Source organism: Callospermophilus lateralis, chromosome 1, assembly GCF_048772815.1.
Source record: "Callospermophilus lateralis isolate mCalLat2 chromosome 1, mCalLat2.hap1, whole genome shotgun sequence".
Taxonomy (NCBI): Eukaryota; Metazoa; Chordata; class Mammalia; order Rodentia; family Sciuridae; genus Callospermophilus; species Callospermophilus lateralis.
Window position 1 is genome coordinate 62,288,937 of NC_135305.1, and position 20,020 is coordinate 62,308,956.

At 32.4% G+C, this 20,020-nt stretch overlaps 1 protein-coding gene across 1 annotated transcript in view; it reads right to left on the reverse strand.

Annotated features, from left to right (window-relative positions):
• Positions 1–20,020, reverse strand: part of Cacna2d1 (calcium voltage-gated channel auxiliary subunit alpha2delta 1) — a 449,854-nt gene that overhangs the window by 15,098 nt on the left and 414,736 nt on the right. Inside the window, exons 25-34 of the mRNA XM_076835140.2 lie at positions 12,745–12,842; positions 10,163–10,250; positions 9,035–9,097; positions 8,264–8,367; positions 6,395–6,481; positions 5,227–5,294; positions 4,788–4,826; positions 2,443–2,514; positions 1,108–1,260; positions 973–1,025 (exon numbers count right to left, since the gene is read on the reverse strand). Of these exons, the coding sequence (XP_076691255.1) occupies positions 973–1,025; positions 1,108–1,260; positions 2,443–2,514; positions 4,788–4,826; positions 5,227–5,294; positions 6,395–6,481; positions 8,264–8,367; positions 9,035–9,097; positions 10,163–10,250; positions 12,745–12,842 (825 nt within the window). The remainder of the gene's footprint in view (positions 1–972; positions 1,026–1,107; positions 1,261–2,442; positions 2,515–4,787; positions 4,827–5,226; positions 5,295–6,394; positions 6,482–8,263; positions 8,368–9,034; positions 9,098–10,162; positions 10,251–12,744; positions 12,843–20,020) is intronic.

The window sequence follows — 20,020 nt, forward strand, 5'->3', positions numbered from 1 at the left end:
ACAGAATCATTTAGAAAAGGCAGGGTAGACTTGAGCCAAAAAATATGATAAAAGTATTTTGGATCACTACAAGATATAGAAAACATTCTTACTATACAAATATTATCAACATACCCAGAAATATCATTCTTGGGGGGGAAAGGAGGGTTTTTATCTAAAATATCCTTTACCACTTTAATAGAATGATATGATCATTTAATTTTAACTGGAAAAACCTCAATATCAAATGAATTGTACAGATTCATCTACATGGAATAAGGAAAAGAAAATATAGTAGGGTGACAATATAAAATTTTTTTAAAAAGAAAAAAAGTTAAAAAAAAAAAAGAAAAAAGGGAGGAGGAAATAATAAGTCCTAGACAAAAGACATAGTTCAGTGACTGACTGGTTAGGAAAAAAGAGCAAGAAATGTGACTTTCCAGATTTCCCACAGTGTCTCCATAGACAGTTTAAACAACTCTTTTCCATAGGTAACAGGACAGAGGTGGGAGTGGGAGGTAGGAGAAATGAATCAGTGGAAAGAAAACTGAATTCATTTCAGCAACATGATGACTCTAAAACTGTGTCAATTTCTGTAATAATAGTAAAAGAGTAGAAAAGTGTCATCAATTTACACATTGGATCAATGTAGATATCTAATTTGGATGTTAAAGAAAATAAATAATAACTTTCATAGTAAGTATAAAACAAGGAAAAATATGCTGAATTCAGAATCACGGAGAAAAAAGTCTCTAGAGAAAGTGAGGTTTCACTGATCATAACATTGTTTTCATGTAAAGAAATTAATTGGGAATTTCTTATTATCATTTAAGAACAACTCTTTATAAATATTTTCAGTATGTATTATGGGAAATAAAAAATTACTATAATTTACCTGTCACAAAATTCATAATTTCATCAAATACTTTACTATTTTAAAGTACTACTTTACTACTTTTTTTCTTTACTAATAAAACTAAAAATCTGACTTACCAGGCAGCAGCAGTGGCCCACCAGCCAATTTGTAATATGTCTGCTATTGATGGCTATAAAAATAATAAAAATGTCATTATGTTGATCTATGCTTGAATGTCCCATTAAATTAATTCACCCATGGATGATACTGACCACATATGCGGAGCGATGTCCTGCTCCCTGCTTTGGTGCAGCACCGGGCTCACATACTGACTGATAATCATAAGATTTGTTAAAAGCATAAACTGATATATTAACCAGGTGTCTCATCAAACTTGGATCAATCTCTCCAAAAAATCGTCCAATCTGATAAAGAAAAAAAATAACAAAGTTTCAAATTTAAGCCAAACATGAACAGCTGAATCAATACAGTGAAAAGAAATACAACTAAGAAATTGTGAACCAAAACAAGGGATTAGAAACAAGAGCAAATGAGAAACCTGCATGTGGCAATGTGAAAAGAACCAAAATGAGATTAAGTATTCTCATTACTCAGTTTATTTTATTTGTGGGTCAAATGGGCACAGATTATTACACATCAATGTCACAGTAAAATGCATCCTAGGTTAGTAGAATGGCATTGGTCATGGGAAACCAGGAGATGTGGGTCAGATGACTCAGAGTTGCAGTTATACAGGTTAAAAAGGCCTAGAGATTTAATATGCAAGCGAAGACTGCAGTTAATAATATTGTGTTATATACTGGAAATGTGATTTTAGGTGTTCTTCCCACCTCCCCAAAAGGATAATTATGTCAGATTGTTAATTGAATTGACTGTAGTAATAATCATGTATCAAAGCATCTTGTTGTATAGGTTAAATAAATACAATGAAACACAAAGAAAATGACTTCCAGGAAATGATAAGTAGCATCTAAAAGAGCTGTGGTGAGCTGGGGAGAGACTCACCTAAAGAGGCAATCATTAGCTATTTAGGTCTAACAAAGAAACAACTGTTATTCAATAAATAGTCCAGTGTAGAGATATCTTTTGAGAGAGAGAGAGAGAGAGAGAGAGAGAGAGAGAGAGAGAGAGAGAGAGAGAAAGAGAGAGAGAAAGTGTTTGCACACCAGAAACAGAGATTCAAAATGAGAATTTCTTGGGTGAGCCTAATAGCCTGTATGATGCCAGTTTGTAAATGTGAAACTAGAAACTAGTGTCCTACTAGTCACATATTAAGGTAGATGCTATCAATTGATAAATATTTAATATGCAATAACTTTTTAAATTTCTAAAAGTTGAAAATAAGTTCATATCATGTTAAAGTCTTTAATGATAACTATTGGTGACAAAAAGTAAAAGTGATTAGAAAACAAAGAAAAGCTACATTTAGCATGTATGTATTATAGTTAACATATTAATCATTTGAAAACTTATGTGTCATGAATAAAGTAATGCATAAATTTATATACAGTGTTTATAGTGTTTCTATAATGTTGATCACAGAAATACGCATTAGAAACTCCATCTCTCCTACTTGAGTTACATACCTGATTAGTATATTCATCATGATTTGCCATCAAAAGAAACCCACCATCATCTAGAATCACACAATCCATTACCTATCAAAATAAAAATAATAGTCAACACACTATAGGAAGAGTTAAAGACTGCACTATCATTATTCCATTACTTGTTAATGATCAGAACAACAAAAATAGGAAAAAAATAAACTATTTTTCTTTAGCATGTATGTATAGGAAATTCTGATGAAATTATAGGAAAGCATATATTGATATTAAATCACAAGGGCTTGATATTCATTCCACCAAATATCCAATTAATCTTTACCACTTCAAGTCATATAAATGATTCAGGAAACTGGACAAAAATATTTGATGATATGTCACTATTTCATCACTTTAAATATATATTTAATACTATGAGAAGAAAAGAAATTTTTAAACCAGTTCCTGTTACAGTTTAGCTATTAGGTTTCCCCAAAAAATTTATGTGTGAAACAATAAAAGAAAGTTTTGAGGTGAAATGATTGCATTATGAGAGTCTTAATCAGTGCATTAATCTCCCAATAGGGATTAATTTGGTAATTGTAAGCAGGTAGTGTGGCTGGAGGAGCTGGATGGATTGGGGGTTTATATTTTGTCTGTGGTGAGGAAAGCTCACTGTCTGCTTCCTGGTGTGATATCCTGAGCCACATTCCTTCACCCGACTCATCTGAAATAATGTTGGCCTAATCTCAGGCCTCAAGGAATAAAGCAAACTGTCCATGGATTGAGACCTCTGAAACTGTGAACCCTAAATAAACTTTTCCTTCTCTAACTTTTCTTGTCAGAAAAGTTTTTGGTCACAGCAAACTGAAAAAACTGACAAAAACCATAAATATACTTCACAGATTAAAAAGAAAAAAAAATCAATCAAGGGATTATAACTATTTTATATTTTTGTATTAAAAATGTTTGGTTGGCGATGTGATTCTGCAATATGTATTTGGGGTAAAAATGGGAGTTCATAATCCAATTGAGTCAAATGTATGAAAGATGATTTATCATGAGCTTTGTAATGTTTTGAACAACCAATAAAAAAAAATGTTTGGTTGGATAATTATAGATTAAAAGATGAAAACAAAATCCTTATGGCTGAGTTAAAAAAAAATTCACCCTGAAATGTAGGAAAACTTACCACCCAGTTTAAAAATAAGAAAATGCGTGTGTGTGTGTGTGTGTTTATATATTGCATATTTTTGTATTTTGTATTTTTTTAATTTTTAAATATATAAGGACTGAATTCAGAGATGCTTAACCACTGAGAAACATCCTCAGACCTTGCCATTTTTTATTTGGAAACAGGTTCTTGCTATGTTTCTGAGGCTGGCTTTGAACTTGTGATCCTCCTACCTCACCTTCCAGCACCACTAGGACTATAGGCTTGCACCACTGGGCCCAGAGAAAATCAATAACTTTTAATAAATAAAAACACACTGCTTACCATTTGGGAACATAATACATTTCCCTAATGTGGAAGTACCTTGTTAAAACCTTTGCTTTAAAAAACATCTGCTACATAGTCTAAAAAATGAGAAAGCTAGAAAAACAATTAAAATTACTGGCTTATAATATTGCAGATGTAGAAATGATACCCCTGTTTCCCTTGGACATTTCACATAAAAATACCAGAAGAAAATTGTGGGATTTGTCATCCTTTATAATCCTTGCCATTGTCAAGTATTATATTTGTAGCCTCTTCAATTTTTGAACAGTTAATCCACATTTTCTTTTTTAATTTCTCAAAGAGAAATGGGAGTAATACAAAATAACCCAATACTTGTAAACAAAATTTTGAAATAAACTATGTAACTATTTTTAAGTTTAGTTAAAAAAATGTTTTCTATTACTATATAACACTGTGAACAAATAAAAAGAAAGTGCAGAAGATAAGTGAAGACGACAATGGGAACCAAAAGATTGCTTTGGCTAGAAATTACCCATCCAGAAATACAGCTAAAGACAAGTATGGAAAAAGAATCTAATATGATTTTTTTAATCTACCCATACTACATGAATATTTTAAAAGGCATTTATGACTAGAAATTAGTGCTTCTCTCTCAGTGATAGGGCACTTGCCTAGCATATATAAAGGCCCTGGCTTTAATACTCAGCACTGCCAAATAAGAAAAATATAAAATAAAATTAGGAATCGAAAGCACATAAATTCAAATTCATACCTATTTCCATTCATACCTATTTCACATTTCCACAGAATCTTTTTAGCATAAGATTAAAAATTCATATACCCCTTTTTATCTTTAAAGTCTCAGTGAGCAAGAGTAACACAATAACCTACTGTAGTTCAATATATTTTAAAAGAGTTTTCTTACATCACTGTTTCTTTTGCAGTCACAAACTGGACCAGCACACTGAAAAACAGAGATAAAATTATCATTTCACACTTTTTAAAAAAAGTTGATTTCAAATATATTAAATAACATTAATTAGTATTAATTATAATTGTTATAATTAGAGTTTTGGAATGATTTATCTAGAATAAAATAAACTAAAATAATAGTCTAGTTCATAAGAGAAAGTTTTAGCATAAGAAATATCAATCAAAATCTATAGTAGCATTTCAAGTCATAAATTTGAACTATGTTTTTATTTATTAATTTAAACAAAAAGCTTCAAAAAATAGAAATAAATATTTCTATTTTAACATTGTGTCACTAAAAATTATTTTGTCATTGTATAATGGTATTTTTTCTAAGTTGAATTTTTACAATATTAAGTATAACATAAAAAATTTTTTAAAAATTATCTTACCGGATCCCTGATTGAGGTTTTGGTGAAATTCTCTATCCAAGAATTTACATCAATTTTGATTCCAACAACTGAAAAATAATTTTAATTAATTTAAAATGATAATTAGGTATACTAGCACTTTTGACAGTTTATACAATAGCAAATAAATGATGGTTTGAAATATAATATTCTTATAAAGATGTATTTCTTAGGATCTTCATTAATAAATAATGTAAATAGCTCTCAAACTATTCCATAAACTGTAATTAATATCCATAAAACAGTTGTATTTGATAACCAGAATCTGTCCAATTAACTAATACTATAAGCTAAAAAAAGGAGTGCCAGGGATAACTTCATCAACATGAAGTCATTCAAGCAGTATATTTTAAGAGGCTGCCCTAATCCTATCAGTGCATGTGATTGGTGCTTAGGAAATACTTATTGATAGAGTAGGTAGATGAGTGAGCACATGGACAAGTGAACCAGTTGCCAAGAGAATAACTGATGAATTGAAGGAAGGAAGAAGTGAATGAGAGAATGAGGGAAGGAGTGAATTCATGAAGTAGAATCACCCTCAGTAACATCAAAACAATCTCCCTACTTTCATCTGACCCAATTTTAATATATGCTCTTTCTAAACTTCAAACAATACTGAATCCCATAGTGAAAAAATAAAAATAGTATTGCATTTGTCCACTTCCAATTCTCATTGATGCTAAGTTTTACAATGTTTCTCTTTGTTCAATTATTTTACCAAAAGTCATTTTCCATATTTTATTGTACATGCAATAGAGCCCTTTTTTTCTTTTTCAGATATATAGTAATCTAGGGTATAGGTTAGCTATGATGTATCTTTTCCCCCAGTGATGCAAATCTAATGCTTTAGTTTAAATTATTAAAAATATTTACAAGCTTGGCCACATAATATTGTATGTATTGAAAGTAGGAGAGCATGGTAGGGTCAAAAGATCAATTCTAGATTTAATATTTTATATTTGGAATTCTGATATATCACACTAAATGTGATACATTACACTAAAGTGATTGCATAAACTTAAGTATATTAACATATCCACTTGGAAAATTCTTCAACTTTGTATACTATCAAGTTAATTTTTATCTCCAATTTTATATTTAACTATATGTTTTTAATTCTGGTCATGTTTATATGTACTTATATGCTTACCTGCAGGTTTAAGAAGTTTTCCTTGGATAGAGATTTCCACAGCTTTGCTTACCATAATGCCTGATTCATATGCACCTGGTCCACTTTCTAAAAAATAAAAATCAGACCAATCTAGATAAATCATAAAACTGATTTCTTCAATGGATTTCAATTTCTTCAATGGATACAATATAGTGTTTTTCTTAAAAATTCTAGCATATAGCCGAGCATGGTGGCACACACCTGTAATCCCAGCAGCCCCAGGAGGCTAAGGCAGATGGATCACAAGTTCAAAGCTAGTGTCCACAATATAATAAAGTCCTAAACAACTTAGGGAGACCCTGTCTCAAAATTAAAAATAAAAAAAGGACTGGAGATGTGGCTCAGTGGTTGAGCATCCCTGAGTTCAACCATAGGTGCCAAAAAGAAAAAAAAATCTTGCATATAAAATCTATAAGAAGCATGTCATCTCTTCTTTCTCTCATCTTTCTTTATATACTTGGCTTAAGTGGAAGTCCATGAATTGATATCTATTGAATTAGGAGCATGGATTACTCAATTTGATTTTATCTTATTTCATAGTGTAAAAGATGAACAAAATACAGTCATATCAATGTTTATAGCAGTACAATTCACAATAGCTATATGGTGGAGCCAACCTAGATGGATGGATTGGTAAAAAAATGTGACATATATACACAATGGAATTTTACTCAGCAATAAAAGAGAATAAAATCATGGAATTTGTAGGTAAATGGGGGGTGTTGGAGAAGATAATGCTAAGTGAAGTTAGCCAATACCAAAAAAACAAATGCCAAATGTTTTCTCTGATATAAGTAGGCTGACTCATAGTGACGTAGGGAGGGGGAGCATGGGAGGAATAGATGAATTCTAGATAGGGAAGAGGGGTGGGAGGGAAAGGGAGGGAGTAGGGGATCAGCAAGGATAGTGGAATGTGATAGACATCATTATCTAAAGTATGTGTATGAAGACACGAATTGGGTGTCAACATACTTTAGATACAGAGATATGAAAACTTGTGGTATATATGTGCAATAAGAATTGTAATGCAAAAATAAAAAAATAAAAAACCCTAAGTACATGCATAAAGACATGAATTGGCATAAACATACTTTATATATAAAGACATGAAAAATTGTGCTCTGTATGAATAATAAGAATTGTAATGCATTCTGCTATCATGTATTTAAATAAAATAAAATCAATTATAATAAATAAATTAATTAATCAAAAAATAAAACTGAAAAAAAAGATGAACACCAAATCTCTGCTTTTATGACGTCTGCAAAAATATTGGGTAGGCTGCTCTGGATTCATAACACTACTTTGCCTTTTAAAAACCCTTGGACCAAACTGAAATTCTCTAAACTTCAGTTTTGACACTTGTAAAAACAGGAGTAAAAAATACCTATGCTCAGACGGAGCTCAGGAGAATTAAATTAGAAAGTCTTTTTTAAATTATTTTGTAAAGAACCTGATAAAATAGTTTTAAAGATGGGCTATTATTTTTATAAATGCTACCTTATGTAATTAATACTGATAAAATGCAATTAATCAACTATTTAATTCATTAAACATTCTTTCACATATTTTCAGCGGTGACATGAAGGATGAACTACATATGTTTCTATTTATTAAGCTGCCTGCTAGATATGCTATTCTACATTACTTTGCTATGCATGCATTTTACCTCTTAAACTAAATGGATGTTTCTTTTCTATTTTCCTAATGCTTTGCATATGCTGTGGCTTAATAATGACTATTCTGAGCAGTTAACATAAAATATATTGACTGGGGAAGAGAAGGTAGTAACAATAATTTGCTTTAAAAAACATAATTGAGAAAACTGAGTTCCAAAGTAATACTTACTGTTAAAGTAGGGAGCAGTGAAAACATAGTTATCATTATCAAGGCTCCTTTTGTAGAAGCTGTCCTCATATGTCTCAGGATTTTCTTGCCAATTTTCTCCAGCCCTAAGGAGGAAATGGCTCATCATTTGTACTCTTTAAAGTCCCAGATAACCTACCTCTCCCTTTGTGGAAATACTGAACTTTATACATACATTTATCCCTCAGGTGTGTATAGGGAAGTTAGTGGATAATGTAATGGATACTCATTATAAGCAATATATCAGCATGTCATTATATGAAGAATCAGAAAAAGCTGAATCCTAATTTTAGCCTGCTATTTGCTTGTAGGAAATTATGGATAAGTCAGTTAATAAGTTAATTAATATTAATAGCCTTGGTGACTACTCAGGGCACTGAAGGAACTATTCTTAAGATAAACAGAAATTGAATGCATTAAAGAAAAATGAAACACTGGAAAGAAAGCTACACCACTGTTGCTGACAAGTTATCATCATTTGCTCACTTAATAGTTGGGCTTGTGTCTACAAAAAGTCTCCTTCAACCGCTAATGAATTTTGTAATAAATACATATGACTAGCAACAGTACCATTGAAGGATCCTATGATATCATTTTTCAAATAAATGGGATATTATAATAATATAAGCACATTAAACAATGACTCTAATTTGATCTACGAAAATGATCAGTTGCTCTCAAGAAGGCTTCCTTATATAGTCTTGGCACAATCTTTCTAAGGTACTTATTTTTACAGATGTTATTTGAACTTACTCTTTGGGATAAACTCTGGTAATCCCACCATCAGTCACAACAAACCGAGCTTTCACTCCCTTGCTGGAACAGAAGATTAAAAGAAGGAAATGTTTTACTAAATTTACTCAAAGATATTATGTTAGGTGTGGGTGACACAAAAAGAAATAAAGCAAGTTCTTAAAAGAAGTCAAGGTAAACACAGTTGCAAAACTATGTTTCAATAATTGAAACATAATAATTGAAGAATCCCTGAGTAAGTACTCAAAGGGGTATGTTTAAGGAAGTCATCTCGTAAGAAATAATAAGAGAGGTGCATTTTGAAGATGAACAGGAGTTAGGAGGGATGGCGGAGGAAGCAGAAGACATCACATGGAGAACAATGAGTATGTATTAGGGAAAGCTTATATACATATGCATAAGTGCTGCTGTCAGATGTAAGAAGGGCATAAGCAAAGTAGATAAACAGTAGGAATTTAAGTTTCAAGAACAAACTTCTAAGGAATGATCAGCTCATGAATAAATTTGAAGTCCAAGCTAGAGAGCTCCATTGTTATCTTGAAATTAGAACTCTGTTTTCAAAGTAAGATTCTGGCATGTGTGTATTGTATGAAGAATAGACTGGGAGCTGTGGTTGGAGGCATGGGGAGCATGAAATACAGAAAAATCAGTTGCTGAAATTTCTTAAGGTCCTAAGATCCCATTTTTATGAGGAAGAGAGGAAAACTTTGTTAGAAAGATTCAGCATTTAGCAGTTGAGTAGAAATGGGGTAGGGAAATTATGAATGAGAATCTTAATCAGATTTCTCATTTTCTAGACTGGTTATATGGGAGACACTATTAGAAAGCCAACTAAATATTCACGAGAAATCCTGTTTCACTAAAAACACAGAAGCATACAAACTTGCCAATTAATTTGATTATTCACACTGAAGTATAAAGCTGAGTAATAGCAGATATTAATACTGAAATATACCCACCTGAGAAAGCAGGTTGTCAACAGTTGTAAAATGCTTCTCTTGAGAAATTATTATTAAAGACAAAAAATAAACTTGAATTTTTTGAGGCTTTTTGTCCAAAAAATTAGCAGGAAGAAGCAAAACTAAATTGCACAAGTATATATTTTTTTTAATAAAAACAAATACTTACATATTTTTCTGCTTGCTCCAGTAATTTTGGACAAGTTCATTTGTAAATCCTGCATCCAGTAAGACTCTATTAATCAAATCTGTATTACCTAATAGAAAAATGATATATTCAATTATACCTACATTGTTTTTTCAACAAGTACAACACTAAAGCAAATGTATTTTCTGTTTTCAAAAGCAATTTAGATCGAATATTTCCATGAATTTAAAAATTATATTCCATATTCATTTTGCCATAGTTTTTGAGATATGGCTGGAATTAGCAGTAGAAAAGCCAATTCCGAAAGAAAAAAAACTTTTGTAAAATCAGCATTATCTTGACTCAAAATATATTTTTTTAAATCAGAGGGACACTTAAAATATACCATGTTGACAAATGATGAGGAAAGAGACTTCCTTCTTTGCTTTTAGTTTGGTTCTGTAGATTAGCATGGTGGTTCCAAACTAAAAAAAGGTTCATAGAAAATTTTAATAAATCTTATTTTTTTGTACATAATTGTGTGTGTGTGTGTGTGTGTGTGTGTGTGTGTGTAGATAGATTTAGATATACAGATATCTGATAGGTTTAGTAATTCTGAAATCATCAAGTAAAAATATTAAACAAAAATTACTTTCTGCTTTCATTTTCATTTATTTTTGAAAGAAAATGTATTTTAATTAGGAACATAAGAAAATCATGGAATGAATCTGACTTTATGAAAAATTCAATAAACATTCTTTTTTGTTTTGGAGCACGGCAAGGAACAAAATGGCCATCATAGATCAGCTCTCCTCTGAGACTGGGTTCTGGAGCCTACTGTATTGGTTCAATAGCACAGGATGCAGGTTGTTCTTTCTGTGTACCCAAAGAGCATATCAATGCAAATTCAAGATAAAGAAGGGAATAGATGCGGAGGACTGAAGGTGAATTAATACATTCTTAAACAGTGTTACTTTCTTCCTGTTCTGCTTGATCCTCTACTCTAAGCCCATGAAGCTCTTAAACAATCTAAGATACCCTCTCTAAAATTTCCCATTTATTTTATAATCTCATTTTATTCAAATAAGTAATGTATGGTATTAGTTAATATCCAATTACTGTAAGAAGTTTAATAGGCTGGAAACATTTTAATTAGTTTAATTTTTCTTTCATGTGGGATTGGAGGATCAATTGAATTCATATTTTTGACTAAATTTCAATTCATTCTAGGAGCTATCTTACATTATTTTAGAAACTGCATTACTTTTAAAAATAGTCCACTTGGAAATTAAATCGTGTACTTTAATTGTCTCCAATCCTTTTAGGTAAAACAAATGAGACTATTATTTTAATTTGTAATATAAATCAAGGTTATAAGCAATTTTATAATTTTGCTCATCATTTCACTGTGCCCCAAGTGTCTTGAAATATGTTTTCTGAAGCTGGTTAAATACAATATATAAATTATCAGCATTACCCTTTACATTTTATACACTTAGTTTCTCATAAACATTAGTTAAAGGAGAAGGAGGAAGGATGTGAGAACAACAATAAATCTATATAATAAACATTTAGGTAAGTTAGTAAATTCATTTAGACTTTAGGAAGAATTGTAATTTCACTAGTGGACCAAGTACAGGTACTTTTACAAAGCAAAACCTATTTTGATCACAGATTTAAATGGCTGATATCTACTTTTCAAGTTTAATGTTATTTTATAAAAAAAGAAAAAAAACATTTAAAAAATTTAAGTTCACAAATATGATCTCTTTTCTATAATTAAAAAATCCTATACTTTTTTCTGTTCTTCACTATATATATATTTATCTCAAATATTTCCTATTTGGTTGTAAGGGAGGCAGATAAAAGGAAGAAACTGAAGAAAAGACAAAAACACTATGGATCATACAGAAACCATTTTTTAAAACATATCTGCACTTCCCTAAGAAGTGCAGTAGAAAAAGAGAGTGATTCCAATTTTCATGGCGTTCTGAAGATTACAAGTTAAGATAAACATTTATGGTAAATTTGTCATTTCACATGAGAGTATTACATTAATTTTGGTATTCAATTCAGGTACTATTAAACAACCTTATTTCAGTTCTCTCTTGGGCATGCTTATTACTTGTTGATAGGGAATGACATAAAATAACATTAGAAGGCTGTGGTTCAATAAAGTGAGCTTTCACTGAGAAGAAAGTTTTGGAATCATCCTGTTAAGGTAGGATCAGTGGCGACCTCAGCTGCCCAGGATATGTTTTCAAAGTGGTTCCTAGAAGTCATTTGCAAATCTCAGCTATGGAGGCACTAGGAAGTCATTTCTGCTTGTATGTGATAAATTTAGAGACAGCTTTAAGAAAATGGGGTTTTCACTTTGATAAGTGATAAAGTGCTTTGTTTAGATATAGAGAGAGGGGGAGATAAGGGAGTAGGAGGAGACAAAGGAAAGAAGGGAGAGGGATCAAATAGTTAACTTTACCATAAAAAATTCATAGAGTATATAAGTAAATGAGCACACCAATAAACTAATACGATTATCATAATGTTCAATATAAACCGTGATTTAACCACTCTAGGTAAAAAAGCCACACTTAAGCAATTACTGCAAATTAATATATACTTACATGATGGGTTGTTTGGAGTTTTTCGATCAATAAACTCATTGAAATTTAAAAGAAATTCAGTGTTGTTATCAGATGGTTTAAGGTCATTGCAATAGTCTCTGAAAAAAATATTTTAGAATATTAGGTATCAAAATCAAAACTTTACAGGGTAATTACAGGTAGCAGAAACAATATTTTTCCCTCTTTTTACTAAATGCATGACTTTGTAAGCCTTGCTACCTCTATTTCCTCATCTCCATAACAGAAGAATAGTTTGTCAGTAAGTGGTGAGATTATAAAAATCCAGGTTTTGTTTTATTAAATAAACTATTGCTATTGAAGGTTTTACAGTTCTCATCTAGAAATTAAAACAGAAATCTAAATGTCCATTAAAATATTAATAAATCCATTATATATTAAGACTATAATGAGAAGTTGTTATTATATTTAAAAATTATGAAAAAGTGGCAAGTTTTAAATATTTGTATCTTTAATTCCTAACTTAATTGGAGATTAATGCAGACAAGTATTATCTGCATTTGAACAACTGCAAGATTTTGTTTTGATATATGAAGAAGTTATGTTGTCACAAATAAAATTTTGATCCTCTATCTTGCATTTGAAACAATCTTTTATGCATCCATTATTTTCTAGCATCATAAATTGATTATATAAGTTGTGTAAAAATTCCAAGTGATGACACATTTCATTATATAATACTGAAAATTTGCATCCATTAATATCACCACTGATGTCACCAGTTAGGTCTGTACTGGGAAATTGTCATCTTGCTCTCATGGACACAGCTTTCCCAAAATTCTGATTTTTTTTTTTTTTTTGCTTGAAAGCCTGGATTTTGTCATTGGCAACAAATATGTTTACTTGTTTTCTTCAAGGTAAAAGTCTCACTAATTCATTTTTGAAAACATCTGCCGTTTTTTTCAGGTAAACATTTCATTTTTTAAAAAGGCAAAAAGCACTTAGTTTCTCCCAATTAAAACAACAGATAAGTGCTCTTCTTTGAGGCATCCAAGCTATTCTCAGATGTTGAAATACTTTTAGCTTTATCAAATAGAATGATAAAATACAGAAAATTGTCCCTTTTTATAGGGGAAAACTTTTATAAACTAAATGATTCTCAGTGCTTCAGTTGTGTGTATTTTAAAGGAAGATTGGCTTTTGCCCTCATGTAGCTGCTGCACCTGGGGCCTTACGAATGCTACCAGTGCTCATAGTGACTGGCTTGATTCACATTTAGGTATGATGTTTACTGTTGCTTTTGCACTGTTGGCACAAGTATCAATATCAATACAAGGAAGAAGGCAAACAACATTTAATATCATTATGAAAATAACATGGACCCTCTGGAACCCATGGGGTTCTGCAAACCTTAATTTGATAACTGCAGTTTTAAATGATTTGGAAATTTAGAATAAACATAAGACAACATAAATACACACAAAAAACTCAACAATGATAATTTTTTAGGTTAATACATCCAACAAAATAATCAAATATTCAATATAAAATACAAATAAATAGAAAACGTCTTCAAATGCAACAGAAAATAAAGCAGAACAGACAACTGTTTGAACTTCAACAACAATGCAACATTCTTGGTTTACAAAAAGAGGCAAGGTTTAGAAAGTATAGCCGGTGTGGTGGCACACATCTGTAGTCAAAGGTACTAAGGGAGGCTGAGGCAAGAGGATTCTGAGCTGGAGGGCAGGGTTGGCAACTCAGCAAATCTCAATCTCAAAAAAAAAAAAAGTGTTTTTACATGACTTGAACTCTGAGATACTGAGAGAGCTAAATTTGACTTCTTCCCATAATGCTATGCTATTTTAGAAATAACACCAGCCTGTGAATCAAAAGATTAATACAGTGAATTATGATCTCACAGAATTAGAAGTTGGTGGCAAAGTTTAAGAAGGGCTAAACAAAATGTCGCAAATATTTTTTAATAAACCATTTCTGGAATACTACTTTTATTTGCAAGCCATTTCTAAAATTATTTTGTTCACTTAATCTGGAAATAACCTTATCAAAAAATATGTAAAATTTTAAAGATGAAGAAATAGATTCAAAGAGGTAAAGAGATTTCTGCAAAGGCACTTAATATCATATCTCCTCTGAGGAGAAGCCTATCTTCAGATCCCTAACTAGTGTGTTTCCTTCACGAAATAAGCTTAGAATTTTCACTTTGTGAACTTTCACTGCCACAAAACTGGAAGCCAAAAGCATCTTTGACCTCTATCCATAGAAGGTTTTTTTGTGTTGTGACTACTCTACTTGACAATTTTTTTTTTTTTATCCTTGCAGGCTTAGCTGTGCTCAATTTTAAACTAGGCTAAACATATTATCTACCTTTTGATGTTTAGTAGTGCAATGCTATTGTCACGTTGAAACTACCAATAGAGAATTATTGAATCAAGATAGAAACAAAGTAGGATTAATTTATATAAGGGAAGCGGGTGGAATGAGTTCCCCTGTAAGAATGATCCAGAGGACAACAGAGAATCACACACCACAGAGCGCCTGATTGAAGTTATTTGAGACATAGAATGTGTGACTAGAAAGTCAGCACTATTGTTGGTTAGTGAGCCTAATGACTGTTCCCCACAAGGCTGGGAGCTTGAAAACTCAAAAGGTATCAATCATCCTTTCTTAAGTTCTGGTCCCAAAGGAGCCATGCTGTGACAGTGGGTGGCAATAACTGTGGTTAACAAAACAGCCAAGCCATTTCCCTCCATTAACGTGCAAAGACCTTCTTAATACACATTCTATATGACAATGTTTCTTGAAAAGAAGAAATCAATTTTGTGCACATTGATCATTACTAATTTCTCTCAGGAAGAAAATTCCTTAGTGTAGATGAGGCGATAAGATGAAGAAATGCTCAGATGACTATAAAGGTAAAAAATAAAACTTCAATTTGCTTAAAATTCCATCAAGGCCAGAAAGCTTTGTCTTTTGGTCATTTTGTATTTCTGATTAATGGGATTTGTAATGTAAATGGCTTTGAAACTAACCACAAACCTGAAGGAACTTTGAAAGAACTATGGTGTTAGAAATTGGGCAAATTAGAGGAAAGTCTACTATTAGTGTGTCCTTGTTCTTTTCCTATTTTTCAATAAATTCTATTATATTCATAAAATTGGCAAATTATTTCTAGAATATCCAAAGGGAGTTTGTTTACTTTCTGCTCAAGAATATATATAATGTAGGTCATACATCATAATTTAGCAGTTAACTATAGGCTATCACATATTGCTATTTCTTTCTCATCCGAACAGAAAATAGTAAAATTAATCCATGTTTCAGACTTTGCATGCTCTCTTGATAGTAGTAGACAGATGTGTGCAGTGGAACATGTATTTAAGGGAAGAATTTTATAATGTGGCCCCTCTGTGCTGACCTCTGAATGCTTTATTTAAAAAGAAATTTACCTGCAGCCCTGCCTGGATTAAGTCACTAGAATATATTACATTGCTCAGCCAACAACCTGTTATCCCCAGGCTTGAAATGCTAATAAGAAGAACAAGGTTAACCTATCAATTTTGTGACCAATCCACAGACCACTCACTCCCTGAGTGCTAAAACTCAGGGAGATCAGAATAATAATTTCATGATTTTAATCATAAAATCTGTAAGTACAGATTTCAGTTAGAACTAGTCGGCATGGGCCAAAGTGACCTAGAGTTGCCGTGAACCTTTTACATGCACAGTAGAGACTTAGAAGTTTGATGCAGTCTTGCTGTCAATCAAAAATCTAGAAGTGGACCTGAGTGGGATTCTCTGGAATCCTCCTTGGCACCCCCCAATAATACTGGAGGGCAGCAGGATCAGGCCCTCCTTTCCTTTCAAAGGACCCACTCTCTTCCTAAGTCACTTTTTTTCCATTCCTTCTAATAAAGTTTGCTATTCTTTTCTCAAGTCTTCAGTCTTGCCTGGAATCCTCTCAGACAAGAAAAGAATTCTGAGTAGGGACTGCTGCTTTGTTCTGGCTCTGCCAGTGGTGGGTCACCTCTGCAAAGTTATGACTGCATGCCTCTTAAAGATTGGAATCTTGCTCCATGCATTTACATTCTCAGTGTTACCCTTTCATAGTAGTTTTAAAATTGAATGAAACTGAAGCCATTGTCTATTAATCAGGATCCGATAATTCATTTAGGAATTAACAAAAATGGTTTATGCTCAAATTTGCCAGCTATTTTAAAACACTTTTTAAACAGCCTTTATTAAATAATATTCCTCATACAGCTACTACTACCTCCTACTACAACTTTAAAGATAACTAATACTTATTTAGAGTTCATATCTTATTAAGAGCTATGATAAATACTTTTTAGGCATTATCTTATAAGAACTCTATAAGGTAGGTAAAATTTTGCAAATTAAAAAACTAAGGTATAGAGAATTTGAGTAATAGCCACAAAAATGAAGACCTGAAAAGCAGACTCATATATGTACAGTCTTGCTCTAAAGCTTGCCCTATTGTTTCTCATTAAATATAGCATCAGAAAAAACTTTACAATTGCCACACAAATATCTCTATTCTTAGTTTTATTTCCTTCACTCCAATTTTATATCACTTTGAGTATACATTTGATACTTACTTTTTCAAGGACTCTTTTCTACAAAAATTGTACTGGGTGTTCTTTTGAGATCCCTTTTATTTACATCTTCAATGTACATATAACAGCTTGCAGTGACAAGAAAATTGGGTCAAATCTTATCTTATTTAACATATCTAAAACTGCTTCCTGATCTGTGAAATGGGATCATGATACTAATTTATTATAGAGTTGTTATTACAGAACAGGAAATATTCTGTTCAAAACAGGGTTTAGCGTATATTGAGGTGGACACTCATTGATTTGTCCTAAAAGCTACAATTCTTCCATGTTCAGGCTCCTCTCCTAAACACACACATGAATTCAATTTAAGCAAATTGAAGTTGCTGTATTGCTATCAAATATTACTTAGGCTACAGAAATAGTCCATATGCTAATTTCTGATGGACTAAACAAAATCCATTGCCTAAGAATTAGAAATTGGAATTGAGAGATGTATTCATTCTCTTTGTGTGCACCTGGATTTTTATCATCTTTTCTGTCTCTCTTTGGATGAAACTGAGAAAATCAGTCTGCTATTTAGTAGCAGAGAGAATTGAAGAAGCTTTCCAGAGATAACATATCTGAGATGCAGAGAGAGTTTGATCAACACACTAGGGCTAATTTTAATCTCTTCTTACATTTTTGCTATGTTAATGTTTATTTGAAAATTCCTCTTTTCTAGCTAATATCATCCTTAATATTTGGAATATAAAGGAGAACACTAAGAATATTATTATTTCTAGATGAGACTGGTTTTAGTAGCTTTAAGTTATTTGAAATAACAAAGTGAAAGTGGTCCAAAGGTACTTGTGTCTGAAAACTGCTAATAAAATTCCAGGGATTATTGTTAATTATATGATTTTTAAAAAATATTCTTCATATATTTATTCACCACCTATAGCATGCCAGGCAATGGATTTGATATAGGGCATTGGATGGTAATTCAAATAGACATAGTCATGGCTCTATCAAGGAAAGTCAATAAAATGAAATGTGGTCAGCGCTTTGGTAAGGAAACTGTAGTACTCTCTGAAGCAGTCAGTAGGGATGCATGATCTAATGAAGATGGAAAGGAAATTCCCTGATTAAGAAGCTTTGAGGTTATGATTTAGAGTGGGGTGATAGAGTATGTACAGTAGAAAATAGAAAAGAAAGTAAGTGGAAGATGGCAAAGAAAAGCAACAACATTGACAATAAAAAAGTGGATTTAGGAACTGGGAGAAGTTTAGTGTGTCTAGAATTTAGAGCAGGGGCAGGCAAACTTTTTCTCCAAGCATCACAGAGTAAGTGATTCAGGGTCTGTGGGCCTTAACGTCTGCGCCAGGACTGCTCGACTCTGCCTCTGTAGCAAAGGCAGTCAGAGACAATATAAAAAACCAAACACATGTTCTATTCTAGTGCTCCAGTAGAGCTCACTGCATAAAACAGGCAGCTGGTCTGAAAGCCCCTGATTTAGAGGCTGGTGACCACATTGGTACAATGAGACCTGGTAACAGACCACTTGGAAGTTATGATATAAAGTACAGACTGTCATGAGGACAATATACAGCAACTGGTTAGTATTAAGTCGATGTAAAAAAGAATATTATTCATATTTTAAAATAGTCTCAGAATAAAACAGGACTGGGAAGTAAAGTGAATGTGTGAATATATGGAGAAGTTGGAGGGGGCTGGAGTATCTTAGGGGCAAAAAGGCAGTACCTGAACAATGCAAAACAGGTGACAGTGACAGGTGCATGTGACGCTCATGAGGTAAAAGTGGCACAATGTGGTGAGTGCTGAGCCCTTGGATCTAAGGACAAGGGAGCAGTTGAGGGCAACACACAGTTTCAAGACTGCCATTTGGAAAGGTGGTATTTCCTTCATGACACAACATACAGAGAAGAGCCTCCAGAGAAGACAGATATTTACAAAGCATGGAATTTGAAGCACAATCAACAAATATTCCTGCAAGTTTTCATGAAATATTACTATCTCATACTGAAATATGTAAGGTAGACAAAGTCTGGATAGGGATACATGTGATTCTGTATTGTGATGTAATGTCAATAAACTTCTCGTGATGTCTACTTTTGCTTCTAGACATTGTGGCCATTATGTTAGATTTGGGAGCCATTACCCTATACTGCAGGCAAGGATGGTAGCTTGTGGTGTGAAGGTAGGCTCAAATAAGAGAACCTAGGCAAGCATCCTTTGCAGCAACCTCACGTGAGTGGTCAGCAGAGGAGCCAGAGAGGGAGTAAAAGAACCAGAGCAGTGTGACATCAAGAAAGAGGAGGAAGAGAATGCAGAAGGTAACATTCCAGGTATTTTTTCCCCTTTTATTTTTTTCAATTTTATTTTTTTGGTTCTTCTTAGTTATACATGACGTTAGAATCTATCTTGATAAAATTATAGAAGCATAGGATATATCATATTCTAATGATGACCCTGGGCATGATGGTGGGGTATACTTAGGTATGGTCACATGTGTTCATAGGAAAAATATGTTAGATTTATTCTGCTGTCTTTCCTATTCCTACCCCTCTTTCCTTTCATTACCCTTTGTCTAATTTAATAAACTTCTCTCCTTCATCTTTCCCCCTTTATTATGGTTTAGCTTCCACATATCAGCAAAAATTTCAACCTTTGGATTTTTGGGGATTGGCTTACTTCATTTAGCCTGGTATTGTTCAGAT